This window comes from Bufo bufo, chromosome 2 (genome assembly GCF_905171765.1).
Source record: "Bufo bufo chromosome 2, aBufBuf1.1, whole genome shotgun sequence".
NCBI lineage: Eukaryota > Metazoa > Chordata > Amphibia > Anura > Bufonidae > Bufo > Bufo bufo.
In genome coordinates this window covers 662,153,167-662,179,465 of record NC_053390.1, presented here as the reverse complement: position 1 = coordinate 662,179,465, position 26,299 = coordinate 662,153,167, and the positions used below count along the sequence as shown (strand labels likewise).

General features: G+C 45.2%; 1 protein-coding gene across 1 annotated transcript in view; it reads left to right on the top strand.

Annotated features, from left to right (window-relative positions):
- MAP9 (microtubule associated protein 9) overlaps nucleotides 1-26,299 on the top strand; it is a 138,819-nt gene that overhangs the window by 70,206 nt on the left and 42,314 nt on the right. Inside the window, exons 6-8 of the mRNA XM_040420518.1 lie at nucleotides 2,271-2,385; nucleotides 20,784-20,995; nucleotides 23,961-24,019. Of these exons, the coding sequence (XP_040276452.1) occupies nucleotides 2,271-2,385; nucleotides 20,784-20,995; nucleotides 23,961-24,019 (386 nt within the window). The remainder of the gene's footprint in view (nucleotides 1-2,270; nucleotides 2,386-20,783; nucleotides 20,996-23,960; nucleotides 24,020-26,299) is intronic.

Below are 26,299 nucleotides of genomic sequence, written 5' to 3'. Positions count from 1 at the left end.
GCACATGTTTTGTTACAGAAGTCACTGTAAAATAGAAGAGAACGCACTTTTAGATCCTGGTTACAATTCTGCAGCCGCTTTCCTCTGCGTCAGCACTGCTTCCCATGAAATATTTACCATGACGTCTCGTCCTTGTCATTATATCCATGTGTTCTGGCGACATATCCACAAGGGCGACACTACTTGCATAATAATAATCTTTATTGATGAAGTGCCCACCTATTCAACATCACATGTCAAACAAATATAATGGCAGATATAGCAAATGCCCAAATATACAGACAAAAGGAAGGAGATCCCTGCCCGTAAAAGCTTACAGTCTAAGGGCTCATGCACACGGCCGTTGTTGTTTTGCGGTCCGTTTTTCACTGATCCGTTGTTCCGTATCTGAGGTTTTTTTCTCTCTGATTTAAGTCTGCTTCCGTTCCGTTATTGCACAAAACATATCCGTATGGTTTCCCTATTTGATCAGTTTTTTGCAGATCGTATACAGAAACAGTAACTTATTAATCACCAAACACATGAGCAATATGGGCTGGGCATAGCATTTCTACAGTATGGATCCGCGAAATACGGATGATATACGGATGTGTTCCGTATTTTTTGCGGACGCATTGACTTATATGGGGCCTCGGACCGTGATTTGCAGACAATAATAGGACATGCACTACATTTTTGCAGAACGGCCATGCGGACAAACGGAAATGGAATGCACACGAAGTAACTTCTGTATTTTCTACAGCCCCATTGAAGTGAATGGTTCTGCATACGGTCCGCAAAAAAAACGGAACGGAAGCGGAAAGAAAATACGTTTGTGTGCATGAGCCCTAAATAACACTATAAGAACAAGCTGCCCAGGGTACCAGCCCCTTGTGTGGGGAATGTAATGAAGCTGCATGAACCTGTCTATGACCCAACTATACATATGGTGGTAGTTTTTTTTCCGTATGGTGTTTTGTATTTTTGCTTATACATTCCTCCTTTTTTATAGTCTAGTAAATCACATTGCCTTTATAATCCTATCTATCTATCTATCTATCTATCTATCTATCTATCTATCTATCTATCTATCTATCTATCTATCCTTTAATATATATTGTGACACAGTGAGGGGTTGTGTCTGGCAAGGCAAGTATTTTCCTCCCAGCATGTGCGGCTGGGCGGGTTTCCAGCCAGGTGAGGTCAAATACCGGACCAGAGTATAAGTGCCGGTCTGGGTTTTGGCAGCACCTGGCTGTCCTTAAATAGGCAGCTGGGCTCAGCAGAGATGTCTCTGTTTTTGGGGATCTGAGGCTTTGTGCCGTGCTGGAGGGCTGAGAGCCGCATGCTGGGGAAACAGGCCTCCTAAAGCCTGCTGTGGACTACTGGAGGCAGAACTGCCAGCAAGACTTGTGTTATATGAACTTTCCATTGTGTGTGGACTGCAAAGTTACGGTTTTGTGCAGTTGCCTCAAGTGTGAATAAACACTGACATTTTGAGTTAAGAACTTGTGTTTTGCCTCCGTTCTGCGCCCGCTTACCCTATCTACCAGAGTGAAACCCCACAATATATATATATATATATATATATATATATATAAAATACTTACACAAATATTCTATAGTGTCCTCTCTTATGCTTGATGTAGTACAGTGATTATAATGTGCCTTCTCACCTTGTCACACATGATAATACCTGACTGTGGTACCAATGTTATTCTCAATGACATTGCATGCTGCTAGTATTTCATACACATGAGTGATTCATTCAACACTTCCAGCAAGATGATGCTTCACGGGCTGGTAAACTCCAAGGAGAACCAGTGGTAATATCTTGGTAGAAGCCAAGTGAAACCTGCTTAATATAGTGTAAAATTCAAGCTGGACCTAATGAGTAAAGGCCAATACAGTGTTGGCCCATTGACCCTTATGAACAAGTACAAATGTCTCCACCCTTACATCAGGTCAAATTTGATTAAGAACTCGCCAAACCAATACCATTTTGTGACATGCAAGGAAAATGGAAGCTTTAAGTGTCATCAGCGGAAAACAGATCTTGAAAGCTGTGGGATTTTATGAACAGCCCTGGGCCAAAGGTTTAGATGGAGAAGAGTAGGGGTCCTAGCATACAGGACCGGGGGATAGCAACAGCTAACACTCATTTGTAACGGTAAGGGAGTGAGGGGGACAATTCTAGACAATTCTAGACAATTCTGTGATGTCAGTTTTAGGTAAATGGTTAAAATATACTGTAATCTTTTATTAGTCATTTCCAATCTGTCATCTGACAGGGACATTGGCTGTCAAGCCCACCATCACCAACTGCAAGATTTAGGCCTCCATCAATAGCAGCTGACAAAGTGAACAGGACGCTGTCTAAGGAAGAAGAACCAAAGACACTTAAAGGTATTCCTAACAATATGATTTCTTCTTTTGGGAAAGTTTCTTTTTTTTTCTGGGTTTCAAGGTTTTGGCTGACTTTCCACATGTTCTACATGACATATTTTTGCATAGAGAGCTTTAGGGGTTAACCATAGCATACAGTACTTGTAATATCATTGGTAGTCTTGGGTAGTGAAGGCATTAAAGGGAACCTGTCACCAGGCTTTTGTGTATAGAGCTGAGGACATGGGTTGCTAGATCACCGCTAGCACATCCGCAATACCCAGTCCCCATAGCTCTGTGTGCTTTTATTGTGTAAAAAAAACTATGTGATACATATGCAAATTAACCTGAGATGATTCCTGTCCCTGACTCATCTCACGTACAGGACTCATCTCAGGTTAATTTGCATATGTATAAAATCGGTTTTTTTTACACAATAAAAGCACACAGAGCTATGGGGACTGGGTACTGCGGATGTGCTAGCGGCCATCTAGCAACCCATGTCCTCAGCTCTATACACAAAATCCCGGTGACAGGTTCCCCTTAATACCATTTGTTATACTCTATAGTGGTTTGTGTTAATTCTGAACCGCACTGTTATAACTTTATAATGGTCGGAGCTCTGTTTTTATCATGCGCTCCACATGAGCGGACATTTCTTGCAATTTCCTGTGTTAAACAGAGGACAAGGAAACGGCAACTGGCAGGGACCCGGTAAGCATTGGAATGATGGAGGCAGAGGATTGGGGAGGGGAGTATTGCTTTTTTATTTATTTTAAAAAAATCTGGCCATTTTGTAAAAAAATGGATTCTGCTGGACAACCCCTTTTAACTCTATAGTTCTGTAGCTGCTGCCAGTTGTCCCGGGTCCTGCCATAGTGCTGTCATTGCTGAAGTTGTAACGGTGTATCTGTTTTTCACACATGACTACCCAATGTTCTTTATGTCTATTGTTATTTTCCATGCAAGATTGCGCTGATTTAATTTTGGGAGTTGGCAATGACAATGTGATTGTTAAATGCATAATGTCCTAGTATGAGAAACCACAACTTTTTAAAGAAGTTGCCAAGTCTTATAAAATGTTTACTACAGAATTTCTCAGATGTTGTGGCTCTTATTTTGATGAGAACAAAGTCTATTCAATACATTTTTAGCATAGTGCTATGTTAAAGGGATATCCCACACAATATAAAAGCTCTCCCATGGCTTGCACCTGGTTAATAAAAATAAATAAATGAGATGCTTATACTGACCTTGCCGAACCCCCCACTTGCCACTGCCATTCCGACGGTGTAGCAGTCACTGCTCCACTTCTTGCTCTCTACGCGTCAGAAAATGTCTTGGAATACAAATGACTGAATGATACCGGTTATCATTGCAGCCAATGATTGTTTGAGCGGCACCCGAAGACATTTCCTGCCATATTGACACGGGCCGAAAATGTAGCGCAGCTGGGATCCCAGCACTGTCATGATGACAGCATTTGAGGATCAGTGAGGTCAATATAAACACCCGAGACCCCCACAGATCAGCTGTCCGAGAAAGCGCTGCGACCTTCTCGCAGCTTACTAAGCACAGCTCCGTACATTGTATAGCGTCTGTGCTTGGTATCATGCTGAGCCCCATGGAAATGAATGAGGCTGAATGCAATACCAAGCACAGCTACTATAGAATGTATGTGTAACGGATAGCCTGGCACCCCGACTGGGTACCTCCGTTGAAGCATGCTCCTAGCGCTTCCCGAGGACTCCAAGATCTCTAGCCGACACCACAACCACCGCAGGCTGTGGCTATCTCCCTTCAGAGTGTAGCAGGAACAAACTCTTACAAGAGCTTAGTAGTGATTACAGCAAGGGAATATGCAGAGCATAGCAATCCCCTGTAGCAGATTCCCCCAATAAGAGACGAAGAAGAACTGGCTGTCCTGGGACATACGGCCTCTTTTTATTTTGGTCTTACACATACAGGACCTCCCACAGGGTGTTATAAAACAACCAATAAACATATTACAACACAGCTAACACTCCCATTCATTACATGAGAAATCCTCCCCTCTGCCTGTGATACAATTATGGTGCACAATGGTTAACATAATTATCCCAGGCAGGACAATACACAATGTCCTCTGTCCTGGAGACAACCGAGGTGTAATTCCATTATCTCTCAGGACAAAGGGAAATCGCCAATACACACGGGGAGACAATAGGACAGACATCACTTACTCAAATACACAATGTCCCACCCTTTACAATACACATAGACATTTAACACATCCCAAAATGGCACGAATTAGACCAGGAATTCAAAAGTTAGTAAAAGTCTCTTTGGCCTGGCTGTACTCATGGGTTTTCTGTCCAAAACCCGTTCTATACAGTCTTTTGTCCTGGAGACAATTGAGAAGTGATCCACTTATCTCCCAAGGACAGAGGCAAGACTCCATTAGCCACATGGTAGCAAAAGACAGCAAAATACATGAACTTATATAACTATGCAGCTATTGCATAAAACAGGTACATTCAACATGGGACCGTAATCACATGGTAAGAGGCTGGCAAGTAGTCCTCTCCAAGTACTCGTGGCAAACTCAAAAGAGGGGAGTTTGTCACAGTGTGGCGCTGTGCTTTGTAAACACGGAGAAGGCTGTGGCGCTCACAGGAGCCCCGCTGTCTTTTCAAACAGCTGATCGGCGGGGGGGTCCACGCATCGAGCCCCTACCGATTAGATACTGATGACCTATCCTGAGGATAGGTCATCAGTATCATAATCCAGGAAACCCCTTTAATATTTTTTGTACTATGCTTCAGTTTATTTTTTTCTTTACTTGCAGCACAGTTGGGACTTTAAAGCAAAACCAGTATCTTTTAATTTTTCTAGTTTTATATAGGACAACACCTATAAATAATGCACCAACTAAATGTAAACTAAAACATAAGCTTTGTTAATAATAGTGACAAGTTAAAGGGAATCTATTACCTGCTTTTAGCATTTTAAGCTTTTAACATTGCCATGTTCAATAAAGTACCTTATTTCCTGCAGTGGTCTTCTTACTTGATTTAGTTTTGTCATTTTGATAAAAAAAAAATCTCTTTTTCTGATATGCTAATGAAGCTCCAAGGTGCCCAGAGGGGCGTTTTTTTTTCCTCTCTGGAGCCCAGTAACGCCCCCCTGCAGTGCCCAGCACGCCTTCATTTGAAGCCCAAGAATGCCTCCTGATACTGAAATAACCTCCAAGATATTCCCCCACCCTTCTAATTGTATATTCGGACAGTCCAATTCCCAGGCTCTTTGTCCTGTTGACTGTGTATCACAAAGCCGTGCCTTAAGTAATAGTTTATATATATTTGAAATCTTCATTCTAAAGGGTGTCCTCCCTATCCAATCATTCAAAAAGGATGAACTATCTATATCCAACACCAGTTTATCGTCCAGACTAAATAATGCTGAACGCAGCTGAAAGTACCTAAACCATGAAAGGTTTTCTACATTATGTGATAGCTCTGTGAATGACTTAATCTCTCTATCCTTGACTACTTGTGAAATATACAAAATTCTATTATTTTGCCAAAATGTGTCCGCTGCAATACCATCTAACATCTGTAGGTGTACATTATGCCAAAGAGGCGTGAATGTGAGTGATCCCTTTACCTTCAACCATGTTCTAGTAGTTTTATAGTCTCTCTGTAACCCCGCTCTTGGCTACTCAGTAGCCCGGATTCCAAAAGGGTAAATATATTATTATGAGCGTAACTCCCTACTAACCTCCCTAGAAGTGCACTATTTTTTTATTCATAGCACATCAATAGCTGGGCAGCAATAAAATACCCTTTAAGATAAGGGAGGTTTAAACCCCCACACTCCAGTGGTTTATATAGATATTCCAGTTTTATTCGAACTCGTTTTCTTCCCCACACTAAATCATTAATTATTCTTTCCATAAGTTTAAAATATTTGTCTTCTATCCAGGTAGGTGTGTTCCTGAGCACATAGAGGAATTGTGGTAGTATCACCATTTTAACCAATGAAACTCGGTCAGCTCTGGATAGGGGAAGTCTCAGCCAGATCCCTATTTTAGCTCTAGTTTTCGTTATTAGGGGGATCAGATTAAGTTGTGCAAAATTTTCAACCCTGGGCGATTTAATCAAGCTCAAGTATTGAAAAGTGTCAACGATGTCCAGCTGAGTCACAAGAGCCTCCTTCTGTGGTAACGGGTCTATTGGCATCAAACTGGTCTTAGACCAGTTTATAAGAAGACCGGACACCTCACCAAATGATTTAACCATTTGAATAGTTCTGGGAAGAGTTGTTTCCGTGTGGTCTATAAAAAAAAGAACATCATCCGCATATAAAGAGATACGGTCTTGCGCTCCTAGTGTTCCAAATCCTCTAACCTGATCATCCTGCCTAATGGCCAAAGCCAGGGGCTCAATGGAAATATCAAATAGCAATGGGGATAGTGGGCAGCCCTGCCGCGTACCTCTCTTTAGGTCAAAACTAGTGGTCAGGATCCCATTAAGACTCAATTTTGCAGTGGGGGATCTATACATTAAAGGATATTTATAAATCTTTCCCCAAAGCCCATCCTTGTCAGAACCCTCTAGAGGAAGCGCCTCTCCACCCTGTCAAAGGCCTTAGAGGCATCCAATGACCGGATAGAGCAGGTAGTCCCCCCAGGGGCCTGTATGTTGGCAAAGAGCCGATGCAGATTGTGATGCGTACCCTTGTTTTGAATAAAGCCATTCTGATCTGGATGGACAATGAAGGAAATAACCCTGGAGAGCCTTGTGGCCAAAATCCTTGCAAGGAGCTTTATATCTGCATTAAGCAGTGAGATTGGTCTATACGATTCCCGATCTGCAGGGTCCTTGCCTTTTTTTGGAATTAAAATTATTACGGCTTCCATCATTGAATCTGGCAATTTCCCATCCTCCACCGATTCAGCAAAGACCCCCAACAGTCTAGGGAGAATAAACTCCTTGTATTTACTATAGAATTCGTATGGTAGTCCATCTGAACCGGGGGTAGAATTGGCCGAACTTAATTTAATTGCCCCCTCAAGTTCCTGAATTGAAAACTCTACCTCAAGTGCTTTCTTTTGAGCCACAGTAATAGTTGGGAAAACAATGCCATCAAGATAAGAATCCATCATTTCATCTGTAATCTTGGATTCAGCTTTATAAAGATCTAAGAAGTAGTCCACAAAGGCTTTCTCTACAGGACCCTGTCCACTAACCGTCCTACCATTGGCCAGTCGGACATTATCTATATTTTTTTGGGATTCTTGACTCGAGATCACTCTGGATAGAAGTTTACCAGGTCGCCCTGACTCTGTAAAATGTTTTTGCCCTTTAAAGAATAAACTTTGTTGGGCCTTGTCCAGCAAGAAATTAGAGTATGCTTGTGTGGTCTTTTGCATATTTTCCCTATTCTCCTCCGTCTTATTTGTATAGAAGGATTGTGTCGCTAAAGATGCTAGTTCTTCTAGGTTTTTCAGTTTTTTCCCATACTCCTTTCTGAGGTTCGCGATATTACTGACCACTATTCCCCTCAGATAGGCCTTAAAAGTGTCCCATACCACCTGGATTTTTGCTGAGCCATAGTTGTTATCCCAAAATCGGTTAATTTCATTTTGAATTATTTCATGTCTCTTTTTTACTGATAACTGATAAGGGTTTAATCTGAATGGGGGTCTCTGTATGTATCTCTCCTGAGTCAAACATAGTTCAAGGAGTAACGGCAAATGGTCCGAGAATGACCTTGTTTCATACTGCATTCACTTTACCAGTCTCACATATTTTCTATTTATCAAGGCAAAGTCTATTCTGGACATAGATTTACCTGCTTTACTAATGCATGAAAAGGCCCTTTTCCCCTGTCCTAGGTATCCCCAGACATCCTCAAACCCAGCCTCAGAGCAAAACCGTGCCAAGGGGGACCCATGAACAGGATTATCTCCCTTGACACTCGTAGAAACCCTATCCAATACAGGATTGATAAAACAATTAAAATCACCCATAATCAGTGTTGGACACTCTGGCCATTTATCCATAAATGATAACAAAGAGTTGAGAACTGAAAATGAGAATGGCGGTGGAATATAAACAAAGGCCAAAATGCATATCTTCCCCATCAACCTGCAGTATAGGAAGATAAATCTCCCTTGCTGGTCGACTGAGGATGCCTCGCACACGAAATCGATCACTCTATGTATAAAAACAGTAACACCCCTGGAGTAACTGGAAAAGGTAGAATGATACGTGTGCGCAGCCCATCCCCTGCCGACCACCCTGGAGGTCTCCCCAGTAAGATGCGTTTCCAACAAACATACTATTGCTGGGAGATGGATCCGTGTCAGATCAAAAACTGCTTGTCTCTTTCCTCTATCCCCCAGACCACGTACGTTCCAAGCAAGAATTCTAATAGACATTATAAGAAGCGGTTAGATGGGGTAGAAGAAGGAGAGAAGAAAGAAGAAGAAAAAAAAAAAGGGACGCATCACAGCCCAAACCCCACCCCCCGTACAAATAATCTACCACATATTGCAGCAGATTTCTCTCCTATGACCATCTTTCCCACACTCCCCCCTACTCGGCACCTCCCGACTAAATAACGGAAAAAAAATAATAATAATAATGATAATAATAATAATAATAATTAGAATGCGGGTATAAAAACCCTCTAGTAATTATTGTTCCCCGCAAATCCTAGAACAATTGGGTCACATATCATTTCGTTCAAGCCAATCCACGGCTTTGTCCGGAGTATCAAAAAATATGATTGTGTCCTTAAAAATAATCCGAAGTTTTGCTGGGAACATAAGGGAGTATTTGATATCCCTTTCTCTTAGCTTCTTTTTTACCATCATAAATGAGCGTCTCTTTTCTTGGATGTCTTTTGAAAAATCAGGAAAAAAGGCCAATCTGTTTCCGTTATATACAACTGGTGAGCATTCCCTCGCCCTTCTCAGTAGCATATCTCTGTCCATATTAGCTAATAATTTAACAAGAAATGTCCGGGGTTGTCTCCCAGGGATTGGCTTGCCACCTGGGACCCGATGAGCTCTTTCTATCATAAATAGTGGAGAAAACGGATCCCCCCCAAAGTTCTCAAGGATTAACGACTGTATAAATTGAGTAGGATTCTTATCTTTGGCGCCCTCTGGAACCCCCAGGATTCTCACATTGTATCTTCGCGATCTATCTTCAAGATCCACCACCTTTCTCTTCAGAAGATTAAATTCTATCTTCAGAGTGGAAATTTCAGAGTTAGTTTTTTGGGATTCATTCTGTATAAGAGCCATGGAGCTCTCTAGCCGAGCCGCGAGGAGAGAGGAGAGCGTGATGTACTACGTCTACGTCATCGTATATATCACTTAATGACCCATATAGGGGTACGAACTATATATGGTCATTAGTATAAAGACATGAAAGTAACAGCAATAATAAATACAAGATAAACAAAACACGCCCTAAAATACCATAATATCCTGAAAAATGGATCACATATTGAGCAAGTTAGATAAATACAGACCGCAGACCAGAAAACCATCCAACGCCTTTTGCAGTTGTCTTCTTCAGGGGCCTAAAAATTGTCACTTACAGTCCCAGTATTTATCCACCAAATGGCCAATGGTACATAAGAATTCACACCAGATGAATATAGTTAATCAATATATAATGGTGATAACTCACCCAACACTTACTCCCCCCTTGCTGGCTACCTCTTCACAGCCATAGTCACGCTCTCCTGATCTGACTTTTGCCATGACACTTGTCCTCTACTGTCTGCCAACAGAACTGACTTTCATTCCTCCCACCCACCCCCTCCTCTCATGGGTCGATTTGTTCTCCCCGATGTACTACACTCTGCCAAAAATAGGGAAAGATACACCATGACCGAGGCAATGGCCTATATCTTCTAGGTCCAATGGTCATCTTGTCTAGTACCAACCACCATAGCCAACTCCAATACTCATTACATTTACACAAGTATTAAAAAATTCTCATTGAACATAGGATTTCATCTACCCTTTTGCACATTTACTAAAGAATTATGATATACGGTACACAGTCGAATCACATCATTATGACCACTTTCGATGTTGGTAGCGCATAGCTCATGAAGGAAAACACGTGTCGATGATTATTGGCTTTCGGGAAAAGGGTGGCAGTATTTCTGATACTGCGCAGTTTGTGAACTGTTCTCATGCTGCTCTGGTGAAAGTGGATCGTGAGTGGACAAATGCCATAATTGTGAATAAGCGATATGGAATCTGCCATTGATGTGAGAGGTGAACATCGTTGACGAAGGTCCATGAGGGTGGACCAACATGCTACAGTGGAGCAGCTCAGAGCTAAAATGCACCAGGGGCTACCAGACGTGTCTAAAACAACATTTCAGTGAACCCTGCTGCGTATGGTGCTCCGAAGCAGACAGATGGTCACTGCACCTCTGCTAATGAAGTTGCATTGGCAGATAAAGCTTCAATTTTCACGGCAGTATCAGAATTCGACCTCCGCTGATTGGCAAAGGGTTGCTTTCTTTGATGAGTCTCGTTTTCTGCTTCATCGAAAGGAACGACATTGGTGTGTCAGGCAAAAAACATCAGAGAACAAAAACCCTGAAACAATTGCTCGAAGAATGGTGGGGGCAGAGTAATGGTCTGGGGGATGTTTTCTTATCATTCCCTGGGCCCACTCATCCATGTGGAAGGCACTTAACCGATTTGGGTATGAATCCATCCTTCCAGATCACATACACCCATACATGCTGATTGTCTTTCCTGGAGCAGATGGGATCTTCCAGCAAGACAATGTGACATGTCACATGGATACAAATGTCCGACATTGGTAGGAAGAACATGACCAAGACTTCTAGGTACTACCCTGGCCCCCTAATTCCCCTGACTTGAACCCAATTGAGCATCTGTTGGATCACCTTGATCGTCGTGTTCGCTCTAAGGATCCCCTACGCACCCTCCAGCAACTTTGGGATGCTCTGCAGTCAGCATGGCTCCAGATACCTGTGACAACCTACCAGGACCTTACGGAGTCCCTCCCAGCCCCTCAAGCTGCTGTGCGTTCTGCACACAGCAGTTACTTTTGATAAGCTGGTGGTCATTATAATATGACTCGACTGTGTATCTCCTGGTGTCTCAGTAGAACAATTGTTAGTCACCCTATTCATATGTGTGAACATAACAAATTTGCCATTATATCTTTTGATACCGTTCCTCAAATTATTATCAGGGACTGTGTATGGCGGGCCCACTAACCATGGGTTTATTTTGGGGTATGGAATTGAATTCTGCACCAACAACAGAAGGGGAAACTAACAATTCTGTGTGACTGATGACTTCTGCCGTTCTCCTAGTGATTTTATTGCAGTCTACAATGTGTAGGTGAAGTGTTCTTTGCTTTATTTCTCGCCCATTCCATTGGTGGACACAGACAATGGTATAGCTTAGGCCATTACTAGGAGGAGACACTATGCAAATAATAAAAAACAGCTCCTCCTCCACTGGCTATACCCCCATGCTCCAACAGGAGGACCTCAGATTTAGCTTAGTGTCGAATAAGGAGGTGACACTCCTGCTCCTGCAGGGTTCTCCCTGTAGTTTTTTCTTCTCCTGTTTGTTTTTTTCTAATCAGGGGACGCAGGGTCGCATGGTGCGTCCCTGGTCTCTCAGTGCAGCGAGCGCCGGGGTCGAATGGCCGTCCCCGGCTACCTCCCTTTCCCCCTAGAAGATAAGTGGAACCGGGCTCGACCTGCAGCTCCGGTGGCCTACCAGATCCGGGGTCACCTAGTCCTGCACTCTATCCAATGCACTGCAACTCCTTGTGCCAGATGACTGAAGAGGTGACCCCCTGCTGGTCCGGTACAGAGGGTGAAGACTGCAGGACTCAGATAAGTACACCGGCTCTCCTGCAAGCTCCCCCTCCCCCCCGTGATTACACTGTGACACGGTTCTTTAGGGCTTACCTGTGGATCTGGGAGGGCAGGCTGGTTGAGAGGGAGGAGGGATCCCTTCTTGTCCCCTGCATTCTGGCGGTGGGCGCCATTTTCGGAGCCAGGGTCTGCCTTTTTTCATAGTTCCCGCGTGCGCCCGATTTTTTTACTGCGTTTTTTTCTCGCGATCGGTGACGTTACTGGGGGCGGGGCCTATCACGTCAGCTCCGGTGCTTCCGCTTTGCCTCAGCGCCTCTCCACACTTGACTGCTACTCCAGCTCCTCACAGGTCACGGTAGGACAGATAGTGTTCCGCAAAGCTGTAGGAGACCATGACTCCGGGATTGCCGCCATCATGCCAATACCTGGGGCCCCCCAAAAATCTAAAGCGACACCTCAGGTCCCACTGGGATCCTGTAAGGTCTGCTGCTTGCCATTATCGGTTACAGGCTCCTGTGACTCTTGCCTTGCCTCGGGACAGGATCATCCACCTCCTCCTCCCCCTCCACCTTACCAGCCCAGTCCCTCCTCCACCCTTTCAGAGCCCGCGGAGCCCTCCTGGGCCTCTGCCATAGCTAGGGCGGCCGCAGACTTGGCCCAAGTCTCGCGCACGGCCATAGCCTTTATGGAACGCATGGCGGCCACTGATCCTCTGCCTGTGGTGCCTGTGGTTAGCACCGCTCCACCTCCCGGTGCCCCCCACAGAGGCGCTCGACCGTTAAGAGGCAGCATACGCAGCAGCATCCCTACTCGGATGACTCTGCTTCCCCCCCTCGCCTGGTTGCGTGTTCAGCCTCTCCCTCTCGCAGGGATTACACGTCTGAAGGGGAAAGGTCCGGCTCGGACGAGGACACGGAGCCGAAACCCTCACCTAAGCTCTTCAACATGGTGGCAGACTTGGTCACGGTGGTACGTGACACCTTTGACATCCAGGGGGAACCTCCTTCTACTAGTAGCCAGGAATTCCCCCTCTTCCACTCCAGAAAACCGGAGGCAGCCACATTCCCCATTCATGGAGAGTTCGCCAAGGTCCTTTCTAAGGCTTGGGAACACCCTAATCACTGTTTTTCTGCTACAAGGCGTATAGATACTCTTTATCCTTTCCCGGCAGATAACGTGCAGCAGTGGTCTTCTCCTCCTAAGGTCGACCCGCCGGTGGCTAGATTGGCGAAGAATACGGCAATACCAGTCCTGGACGGGTTCTCCCTACAGGACTCCATTGACAGGCGTTTGGACTCTCTTTCCAAAGCCATATTCTCTCTGGCGGGCACAGGTCTGCAGCCCGCGTTCGCCTCGGCCTGGGTAGCCAGGGCGCTTTCGGTGTGGTTGCAGCGCCATCATCAGGATGCCTCTGCGGACACCCTAAACTTCATCCTCCAGATGTCCCAGGCGACAACATTGCTCTGTGAGGCCTCATTGGACGTCAGCACTCTCTTTGCGCGGATTTCGCCCCTCTCGGTCACGCAGCGCAGGGAGGTCTGGTTGAAGGTCTGGGACGCCGACGCTTCCTCCAAGCGCTCCCTCACTAACCTCCCCTTTGCGGGCTCCAGGCTCTTTGGTGCTAAACTGGATGAGATTATCTCTGACGCTACGGGGGGCAAGAGTACACACCTGCCCCAATCTAGATTCAAGTGCGCCTTCAGAGCTCGCACCTCTGGCTCTAGAAACCAGTCGTTTCGGCGCTTCTCCAGGTCTGCGACAGCCCCCTCCTCCGGCGGCTCTCAGGACTCCCGCAAGAAGCCTTCCTTTAAGCCTCAACCTTCCTGGCGCTCGCGGGCACAGTTCCAGGGGAGTTCTGCCCGCCCCGCGGTTCCCAAGCAGTCCTCCGCCTGAAGGGGCGTCTGCTCTCCTTTCAGCATGTCTGGAGAGCTCACGTTCAAGACGCCTGGGCCCGGGAAATTGTAACTTCCGGTTACAAGATAGAATTAGAATTAGTTTCCAGACCTCCGGAACGTTTCTTTGCTTCTCGTGTTCCGACAAGCGGTTTCTTCCCTTCGGGTCAGGGGAGTAGTTGTTCCAGTTCCTCTGGAGGAACAGGGGGCAGGTTTCTACTCAAATCTCTTTGTAGTGCCAAAGAAGGAGGGATCTGTGCGTCCGGTCCTAGACCTGAAGCTGTTAAACAAGTCCCTGCGGGTGCGGAGGTTCCTGATGGAATCCCTCCGCTCCGTTATTGCTTCTCTTCTTCCAGGGGAGTTCTTCGCGTCGGTGGACATCCGGGACGCCTATCTGCATGTCCCTATCGCAGAATCTCACCACAGGTTCCTGCGCTTCGCCATTGGCGACCGTCATTATCAGTTCGTCGCCCTTCCCTTTGGGCTGGTGACAGCCCCGTGGGTATTCACAAAGATCTTAGCGCCGATCATGGCGCTTCTCCGTACCAGGGGCATATCTCTGCTGCCCTACCTGGACGACATTCTGATAAAAGCCCCCTCTCGTCCCCAGGGCTGTTCAGACTCTGCAACAGTTCGGCTGGCTGATCAACTTCCCGAAGTCCTCTCTCCAACCTCCCCAGAGGGTGACCTTCCTGGGGATGATTATGGACACTACTGCAGCCCGGGTATTCCTCCCGGATTGCAAGTTCTTACGGATACGGGAGTCGGTGTCTCGCCTTCTGCATTCCCCGTGTCTCTCCATCCGGGAGTGCATGCAGTCCCCTTTGCCCAGTTTCACACTCGGCCTCTGCAGCAGGCGATCCTGTCTTTCTGGGACAGGACATCGAGGGGTCTGGACTCTCGGATCAGCCTTCCTCCTCAGGTTCGCATAGACCTCCCGTGGTGGCTATCCCCTCAGAATCTGACTACGGGGAAATCCTTCCTCCCAATCTCCTGGACAGTCGTCACCACCGATGCCAGTCACCTTGGTTGGTGCGGCGTTCTCTGGGCTCGGACGGTTCAGGGGGTGTGGTCAAAAATGGAAGCCCGCCTTCCGATCAACCTATTGGAGCTTAGAGCAATTTTCCTCTCTCTGTCTCATTGGACCCCCCTCCTAACGGGTCTCCCGGTAAGGATCCAGTCGGACAATGCCACAGCCGTGGCCTACATCAATCATCAGGGCGGAACTCACAGCCGGCCGGTGATGCAGGAGGTGAAGAGGATCCTCCAGTGGGCGGAGGCTCACGTTCCAATATTGTCTGCAGTGTACATCCCAGGGGTCGAAAACTGAACGGCGGACTTTCTCAGCCGCAACAGGGTGGATCCGGGAGAGTGGTCTCTGCATCCGGACATATTCGAGGACGTCTGTCGCCGTTGGGGCTGCCCGGATGTGGACTTGATGGCGTCCAGGATCAACAACAAGGTTCCCACGTTCCTGGCCCGAGCTCGGGATCCGGAGGCGTACGGGGTGGACGCTCTGGTGTCTCCGTGGCAAGACTTCGCACTCCTCTATGTCTTCCCACCACTGCCTCTACTCCCAAAGGTTCTTCGCAGGGTCGCGGCAGAAGGAATCCCGACCATCCTCATCGCTCCCGATTGCTCTCGCCGCGCCTGGTTCTCGGAGGTCACTCGGATACTGGCGGACGTTCCGTGGCCTCTTCCTCTCAGGGAGGACCTGCTGTCTCAAGGACCTCTCTTCCACCCGAATTTACAACCACTTTGTTTAACGGCGTGGCTGTTGAGACCTCCATCTTGAAGAAGAGGGGCTTCATGAAGACCATGATCAAAGCCAGGAAACCAGCTTCCTCCCGGATATACTATCGTGCCTGGAAGGCCTTTCTTGCCTTTTGTGAGAAGATAGGCATTTTTCCCCTTCATTTCTCCGTTCCGGTGGTCCTCTCCTTTCTCCAGTCGGGTCTTGAGATGGGAATGTCCCTGAGCTCTCTGAAGGGTCAGGTCTCCGCTCTGGCCATTTTCTTTCAGCACTCTCTGGCTCTGCTAGGTCCGGTGAGGACCTTCCTGCAGGGGGTGGCGCATTCGGTCCCTCCGTATGTCCCTCCTCTGCCCCCCTGGGATTTGAACCTGGTTCTGTCTTCTCTCCAGGCGGCTCCTTTTGAGCCCCTGAGGAATATTTCCCTGAGTTTTTTCACCTGGAAGGTGGTCTTTTTGGTGGCCATCACCTCTATGAGGAGGGTATCGGAGCTGGCCGCCCTTTCCTCAAAAGAGCCCTTTTTGGTCTTCCACAAGGACAAGGTGGTACTGCGCCCTGTCCCTTCCTTTTTTACCCAAGGTGGTTTCCGCCTTCCACCTTAATGAGGACATAGTCCTGCCTTCCTTTTGCCCCGCTCCGGCGAACCCCAAGGAGTGCGCTCTCCATTCTCTGGATGTTGTCCGTGCTTTACGGGTGTACCTGTCGGTTACTGCCCCATTTCGCTGCTCGGACTCCTTTTTTGTGGTTTCCGAGGGGCCTCGTAAGGCTCTGGCGGCCTCCAAGGTCACTGTGGCTCGGTGGATTCGGTCGACTATTGCCATGGCCTATCGGTCCCAGGGTAGGGTTCCCCCAGCGGGGGTTACCGCACATGCCACTAGGGCGGTGGGGGCCTCCTGGGCTAGGCGAAATCGAGCCTCTACATCACAACTTTGTAAGGCGGCCACCTGGTCGTCCTTACATACCTTTACAAAGTTCTACCAGCTGCACTCTTTTGCGTCGGCTGATGCTGCCCTAGGGCGCAAGGTATTGCAGGCTGCGGTTCCTGTTTAACCGTTGGACGTTTTCCCTCTGGAGGTGCTGGTCTTCCCACCCCATGGACTGCTCTAGGACGTCCCATGGTCTGTGTCCCTCAAAGGAACAGGCGAGAAAAGGAGATTTTTTGTGAAACTCACCAGTAAAATCTTTTTCTCGTCTTTTCCATTGGGGGACACAGCTCCCACCCGTTCTGGTCTGTTTCAGGAGGGGTTGGTTCTATTCTAGTGGGACCTTATGGTTAACGGCCCGATGGCGGTGTTCCTTGGTTCTGCTTTTCTTTGTTAATATTTGGTTTCTGATCTCCTTCTCCTACTGCTTTTGCACGCACTGAGGTCCTCCTGTTGGAGCATGGGGGTATAGCCAGTGGAGGAGGAGCTGTTTTTTATTATTTGCATAGTGTCTCCTCCTAGTAATGGCCTAAGCTATACCATGGTCTGTGTCCCCCCAATGGAAAAGACGAGAAAAAGATTTTACAGGTGAGTTTCGCAAAAAATCTCCTTTTTCCATTGTTCTGAGCATTCTGAACTGGAAGGATATGTAAAACATACAGATTTCTTTTATTTCATTTCTTATTCATTAATCAAACTCTGCCGGTAGATGATGTTCTGACAGAATAAAGCCTGTGTGTGACAGGTATTTCCTTTCTGCATGATTTTGTGTTCTGATTACACATTGCATGAGAAAGCACTGTCAGAATATATTTACCTCTGTGGATGGAATGGCTTGATTACTTTAGATGAGGATTAGTTATGCTCTTCAGTTGCAGAATTACCATCTTAGGACCTTTTCACAAGCACAGAGACTTATTGAAAGAAAAAAAGGTTATCCATTTTCAGACATTTTCCATTATAAACAGTATTAATCAAAGCTGTGTGTGGTTGCCAGCTTAGCATTCTTATTTCTTAAAGCGAACATGTCATCAGAACATAACCTATTGTTTAAATCAATTTTTATGTTAAATGTATTTTTTAAGAAGTGTTGGTGTTCTAAAATCCCGAAGTTTTCACTCATAATATGCTTACACTTCATCTTTTGTAAAGATCACTTCTCAGCAGTCGTCTCATTATCATGAGAGGCAGGATTATGATGAATGAAAGCACCTATGTATTTACAGGATAACACTATTGATAATAAGTGATGTATGCAGCTCACATTCTCCCCCTCCCTGTACAGTAACCTCTGCACACAGCATATCGAAAACATTCTGCTATAGAAGTCAATCAGTTATCTCCAATCTACAGGTTCTTACAGTTAAGATCTCTGAATACTGTGATCAACAGGTCGGACAACATGGTGGCTTCCATAATCATTTACCCAAAATAGAATAAAAAATCTACATTCAGAAAATAAAAACAGATTAGGCTAGTTTCAGAACTGATCACGGAAAAAAATATATAAAACATCCTGCACAATATAATAATGCACTATAATAATAGATGCAAGCCTAACATATTTGTAAGTAAACTGGTACTACAAGGCAAAAGAATCAAATATTTAGTCAAGTTTTCTAAAAACCTTGAAAATTTCTGAAAACAGGATGTTACATTTTACATTTTTATTTTGTTCAAAGTTCACATTCATATTTTAGTTTCTATTTGCTGTCCGTCTGCTAAGCAGTAAGAGGACCCAGCTGCTTCCTCTTTTATGATGTATCGCCAATTCTATTTTTGTAATTTCCGATGAACGCTTTTACTCCACTACATACTACTGGATTCTATATGTCACTTTTACTGTAGGTATTAGGCTACCTTCACACTTGCGTTATTAATTCTAGTATTGAGAGGATCAAAATTTTTGCACATCAGAATGCTTCCATTCCGTTATGATGCGGTTGTTTTAAAAAGAAAAAACTGATCCGGCACTAAATACATTGAAAGTAAATGGTTGACGGGTCTGGTTTTTCAGGCTCTTAAAAGAACGGATCTGTCATCATTGACTTACATTGTTTTCAGTGTCTGATCCGTTTTTTCAGTTTTTATGACCAGAGACAAAACTACAGCTTGCGGTGGTTTTGTGTCCAATCGCTAAACGGAGTGCTGACGGAACGGAAGACATCCTGATATATCCTAAACGGATCTCTTACCATTCAGAATGCATGGGGACTAAATGGAACCGTTTTTTTTCCCCCGGTTTTGAGATCCTCTGCCGGATTTCAATACCGGAAAACAACAACGCAAGTGTGAAAGTAGCCATAGTGATTATCACCCAAAGTATTGTGGAACCTACACATTACATCTACAGGAGCTTTTATGACATCCTATTCTCAATCTATAGCCATGAACATGGAGTTGGTCCTCCCTTTGCAGCTACAACAGCCTCCACTCTTCTGGGAAAGCTTTCTACAAGATTTTGAAGCGTGCCTGTAGGCATTTTTTCCCATTCAACCAGAAGAGCATTTGTGAGGTCAGACACCGGTGTTGGCGCTGGCTAAAAATCTTCTTTCTAGTTAAAAGGTTTTTCCGAGATTTTAAAACCTCCGCCGATCAGCTGTTTGAGAAGTCAGGTAGTAAAGGTATATATATACCTTTACTACCTGACTGGTGTCCAATAAGCTATTATGTTCTGGTGTCCAATAAGCTAGTATTCACCTGTTAGATACCTGGGCAGTTGGCTGAACGCCAGGGTGTCACATGACATGAATCACATGACCAAGGCCATATTTTGTCCTATTCAGCTCTCCTGGGGATGCATCGCACAGGGCTACAATGAGCCATACCATTTCTTTTCTTAAGGGAGAGGCAGCTGAGTAGATATAATAAATAATAAAGGCCTTTAAGCTAAATTTTATATATATGTATACCAGAAAGTCTCCCTGTTCTCTAAACAAATAGATGTAATCATTAAAGGGAACCCGTCACCATGTTCTGACATATAAAACCGAATGTACCATAATGCTTTGTTCCCAGCGATCGATCCATAATCTTCTCAGGACTAACCTGTCCTATTTTATCGCCCTATAAACCTTTCCCGCCTTTTATGCTAATTAACATATGAGTCATATCTTACTTGTTTGACATGAGAAGAGTCATATTTTCATGGAGTCAAGCACCTCAGCTCCGCCTAAGAAACGCCCCTATAGTTAAGATCTCGCGCATGCACAATATTCATTTCGGGCAGGGCTCCGTTGCGTAATTATTGTGAAGCGGATATTTGAGAACATTCCAGCACGTAGTGGCGTGAGGGGGAGGGGACATGCACTAAACTATCTGATTGGTCTAACAAATAAAGGGCAAGTGCGCGATTTCGGGCGAGATTACAAGCAGTGAGGGCAGAAATCGGCTGTCAATCAAAGTTTGGGGGGGGGGGCGGGAAATAGGCTATGATGGTGTGAGGGGAAGGAATAATTTATGCAAATGAGCCTAACGGCGGTAAAGGTTTATAGGGCGATAAAATGGGAAAGGTTAGTCCCAAGAAGATTATGGATCGATCTCTAGGAACTATTAGGGTAACCAAGCATTAAGGTACATTCGGTTTTATATGACAGAACATAGTGACAGGTTCCCTTTAAAACCAGAATACCTCTAACTTCTGAGGGATTGCCACATAGTTACTGATGTAGCAGGAAAGATAAAGTGGAAGGTTGTTTTTTCTGTTTAAGCTTTTATTGTTTTGAGGGATTATTGGCACTATGCATGTTTGTAATCCCTCATCTCCACATAAAGATCTAGCTCTATCTCTGTGGTTGAGGTTGTGTATCCCTGCACATTGCTCAGACTTTACTGTGTCAGTCATTTGGGGTTAACTTACCAATAAAGTCAACGCAAATGGGAAAAGGGCAAATATAAATACGACAGACAGTAACTGTATGTGCATCATAACTGGTGGCATCATGTTCAATACATATTTTATCACTCTAGATCTACAAATCCAAGAGGTAGATGGTGATAGAAACAAAGAGTCAAGCGGCAATGGAAGAAAATCTCCTTCTCTTTTTGACATGATGATCTCAGATGTAAAAGAAAAGTCTCTGCACAAAGACACCAAAGATGCATTTGTAAGGAAGAGTCCAGGAAATCAATCCTTTGTCGAAAAAAAAGATGACAATGAGACGGACGAACAGCATGGGCAGGTGTGTTACTGTTTTTAATTTAGTTGTTTGCAGTCAAGATCTGGTGGTGCCAAGTTTTAGGAGTTTTTGTTTCTTATCTGCCATCCTATTGTGTACATTATAGTATACATTACAGAATATAGAAATGAATGGCATGGTTTGATGTCTGCCATTTTACCTTTGTCTACTGTCAGGACCATGCTAATCCAACTGTGAGCCTAAAGGGCCTTTCGGGCAGACCCCACAGCATGGCCAGATCTGCAGAGGTAATCATGCTTGCCTGATACCCGCCACTGGGTCCTGAGTCTTTCGATCACCCACCGCAGCAGCATATGTCGGATCTCTCCACCCTAACATCTGGTTTGACGTTGGTCACGTGGTCACTGCAACCAATGACTGGCTGCAGCGATGACATGTGACCCATGCATCATGTCGCCGGGTACATGTCACCGTTGCAGCCAGTCACTAGCTGCAGAGGCCAGGTGTTGATGTGGGGAAACCAGAGATCTGCAGCTGGGGTGCGAAGGAACCAGAACCCAGAGATCTGCAGCTGGGGTGTTAAGGAACCAGAACCCAGAGATCTGCAGCTGGGGTGCGAAGAAACCAGAACCCAGAGATCTGCAGCTGGGGTGCGAAGGAACCAGAACCCAGAGATCTGCAGCTGAGTTGCGAAGGAACCAGAACCCAGAGATCTGCAGCTGGGGTGTGAAGGAGCCAGAACCCAGAGATCTGCAGCTGGGGTGTGAAGGAGCCAGAACCCAAAAGCAGAGATTGGGTAAGTATAATTCCCTCCACAATTCCAGCCAGGCTGAGGGGTTTGCCTAAAAAGCCCCCGGGGTGAACAACTCCTAAGTCCTAAGAAGGACCTGTCACCACAAAATGCAATGTGCAGGCAGCATGTTATAGAGCAGGAGGAGCTGAGCAGATTGATGTATAGTCATGTAGGAAAAGATTCAGTAAAACGTGTAATTTATACATTTCTAGTTACTGACAGCTATCTATGTATTAGTGCAGGGGTGTCAAACTCAAATTCATCGGGGGCCGCATCAGCAGTTTGGTCACCCTCAAAGGGCCGGTTGTATCTGTAGGACTATGTGTCCACTCTTTATTATCATAAATTATTGTCACTGCATTCAATTATTACTGTTTTTTGTAATAATGTAAGTAATAACTAGCTCTGAAAGCAGAAACATAGTCAGAATAATGGCAAGTAGATATTCAAATGTACAATTATTGTACAATTTATTGAAAAATGATTTTTGGTAACAGACAGTAATTATTATTTTTTTTTTAAACATCTGTGGATGACGGACACTGTTATGGGGGGATCTGTGGATGACGGACACTGTTATGGGGGGGATCTGTGGATGACGGACACTGTTATGGGGGGGATCTGTGGATGACGGACACTGTTATGGGGGGATCTGTGGATGACGGACACTGTTATGGGGGATCTGTGGATGACGGACACTGTTATGGGGGGATCTGTGGATGACGGACACTGTTATGGGGGGATCTGTGGATGACGGACACTTATGGGGGGATCTGTGGATGACTGACACTGTTATGGGGGGATCTGTGGATGACCGACACTGTTACGGGGGTGGGGGGATCTGTGGATGACAGACACTGTTATATATGTGCCATCCACAGACCCCCCCCACCCCATAACAGTGCCATCCATAGACCCCCATCCCTTAACTGTGCCATCCACAGATTCCGTGTAAACCCCCTTCCCCCCTGTATACAAATATAAAATGTATTATTGAATTAAAAGTTATTAAACATGCCCCCCTCACTCCTAATTGTACCGTATATCCTAATTGCTTGTGTATAATGCCGGCAGGCAGGACGGGCGGCCGGCGCGTCACTCACTGACGTCACTTGCCTGCGCCGCCTGCTTCATTCATAAAGGAGGCGGTGCAGGCACGTGACATCAGGGAGTTACGCTGCCGCCCTCCCGGCCTGCCTGCATTCTACACAAGCAATTAGGATATACGGTACAATTATTTCCTGTGTAGAACGGCCGGCGCCGCTAGAGGGCAGACGTTCTCTGGCTTGTAGGCTGCCGCGCATGCGCTGAAGAGGCGGCTTTCATGTGTCAAAAAAAAAAAAAAAAAGCGAGAATAAAAGGTGAAGGCTGGCGGCGGATGTGGCCCGCGGGCCTTGTGTTTGACACCCGTGTATTAGTGTGTATACAGATAGCTGTCAGTCAGTGATAACATCTCCGTGTCCCAAGAGCTGTTCACAGGGGTGGTCTTAAAGGGAAAATGTAGTCAGAAAATTTACCTATTGTTTAAATTGCATTTTTCCTTTCAACATATTGTTAAAGAATTTTTGGTGATGTTATTTCTAATTCCATGTCTGTTTAAAAATATGGCCGTATTTATCAAGGTCCTCCTACACTGCTTATTGTGACACATCCAGGTGTGTCAGAGAACAATGGGAAGTGTTTTATTAAAGGCTATAGACAACCTTGGGGGTATTTTCGTTTCTTTTATCATTGCTTTCTACTCATTTAGGGCAAAAAATATTTATTTCTATTGTTTTTATTTTAATTTGTTAGAGGTTTTTCCTCTTTAGCTTTCACTTTCAGTGCATCTGCAAATTGTCCACCAGAGAGCTGCTCTAAGGGCTCAATCTGTAGCCATTATCTGTATTTTTCTAAAAGCTCATAAACACTCGCTATAGCTAAAGTCTTATCAGGTTGTTAAGAACTTAGCCTAAATGATTGTTTATGAGCTGTCAGGATTTCAGATATAAGGGGTACAGATAGTCATCAGACCAGGTATCTGATGATTCACTGTGAAGCAGAAAGTAACAGTTTGCAGATGCACTGAAACTGAAAGCTGTAGATGAAAAACTGTTAAATCTTTAATAAAAACAGTTGAAAAATGATTTTTAGCCAAAAACAAGTAGAATGCAGTATAAAAAATTCTATTACGTTAGTTCATTCTGACTTTTAATTCTGTTCTATTTTATTCAGTTGGATCATCAAAAGAACTTAAAAGCAACATTGGAACTAGGTACATCTCATTCAAACAGGTAATTGGATTATTCGAAAAGTCTTCAGACCCTTTCACTTTTTTCACATTTTGTTATGTTGCGGCTAGGGGTGCACCGAAATGAAAATTCTGGTCCGAAACCGAAACCGAAAATTCAGGATGCCCTTGACCGAAAACCGAAACCGAAACTGCCCAAATACTTTTAAAATACTTTTTTTTTAATGATTTTATTAATAATTCTTTTTCATGAATGAAATTCATCTGTGGGTGGCGCTGTTATGGAGAGGGGGATCTGTGAGTGGCGCTGTTATGGAGAGGGGGATCTGTGGGTGGCGCTGTTATGGAGAGGGGGATCTGTGGGTGGCGCTGTTATGGAGAGGGGGATCTGTGGGTGGCGCTGTTATGGAGAGGGGGATCTGTGGGTGGCGCTGTTATGGAGAGGGGGATCTGTGGGTGGCGCTGTTATGGAGAGGGGGATCTGTGGGTGGCGCTGTTATGGAGAGGGGGATCTGTGGGTGGCGCTGTTATGGAGAGGGGGATCTGTGGGTGGCGCTGTTATGGAGAGGGGGATCTGTGGGTGGCGCTGTTATGGAGAGGGGGATCTGTGGGTGGCGCTGTTATGGAGAGGGGGATCTGTGCACTGTTATGGGCATAACAGTGCACAGATCCCTTTCCCCATAACAGTGCACAGATCCCTTTCCCCATAACAGTGCACAGATCCCCCCTCCCCATAGCAGTGCCATAGACCGATCCCCCTACCCATAACAGCCCCGGCCCTGCTGCTCACAGCAGACTAATCACTCACTGCATCTTTATTTTACCTTACAATCGTGACGCTCTAGTAACAACTCTGCAGGCAGAGCGGAGGGCGGCGTAACGTCACTTACACACGTGACGCACCTGCTCCGCCCACTTTATGAATGAAGGAGGCGGAGCAGGCGCGTCACGTGAGTAAGTGACGTTACGCCGGCCTCCGCTCTGCCTGCAGAGTTGTTAGTTACTGGAGCCTCACGATTGTAAGGTAAAATAAAGATGCGGTGACAAAGTAAACCGCCCGCCCGGCGCCCGCCCGCAGATGGTGGGTGACAAATCCCACACCCAATATTTTCGGCCGATATGTAACAATATCGGCCGAAGTGGATTAGGTGCATTTTCGGCCGATATTTTCGGCTGCCGGAATTTCGGTGCACCCCTAGTTGCGGCCTTGTACTAAAATAAAAATTAAATCAGGTTTTATCCATCAATCTGCTCTCAATAACCCATAACGAGAAAGGGAAAACAGAATTTTAGAAATGTTTTCATATGTATTAACCCCTTAAGGACCCTGGGATTTTCCATTTTTGCGTTTTCGTTTTTCACTCTCCGCATTCCCATAGTCCTAACTTTTTTATTTTTCCATTCACATAGCCTTATGAGGGCTTATTTTTTTTTGCTGGACAAGTTGTACTTTCTAATGGCACCATTTACGGTTGCATACCATGTAGTAGGGAGCAGGAAAAACATTCCAAATGGAGTAGAATTGGGCAAAAATGCAATTCTGATAAAGGTTTTTTTTTACACTGTACATTATGCGGTAAAATTGACCTGTTATCTTCATTCTGCAGGTCAGTACGGTTCCAACGATACCACACTTGTATAATTTTTCTTGCTTTTTAATACTGAAAAAAAAAACTAAAACCTTTGAGGGAAATTTTTTTTTTTTTTTCATAACCATATTCTGACCCCTATAACTTTTTTGTAGCTGTGTGTATGGGGCTGTGTGAGGGCTCATTGTTTTGCGGGACGATCTGTTCTTTTCAGTGATACCAATTTTAAGTGTGTGTGCGACTTTTTGATCACTTTTTATAAAAAAATTATTGGGTAGTTGAAGTGACAAAAAATAGCAAATTGGCTGTTTTTATTTTTTTCCCGCTACGCCATTTGACGTATGCCATTAATATTGTTATATTTTAATAGTATGGGCATTTTCGCATGCGGCGATGCCCATGAGGTTTATTTTTTTTTTTATCACAAAATGAACAGAGTTTTAGATAAATTAGTTGATAACTCCCAGCTATCAGATGTTATCTGGGGGGCAGCTGGTAGTAAGTGTTCAATTTCCCAGCAGCACAGGTTAAATGAAGTATTACACAATGCCCAGTGAAATCAATGGCCTGTGTGCGTAATACAGTGGATGACAAGTAGTCCATCGTTACATCCACAAAACCTAAACCTATCACAGTACGACTCTACATTCAGCATTCCTTTCAGTAAATTCTTGGAAATGGATTTGTTGCTTGTATTATTTCCCTCTGAAGCCACATAAAACATGTATTGTTTT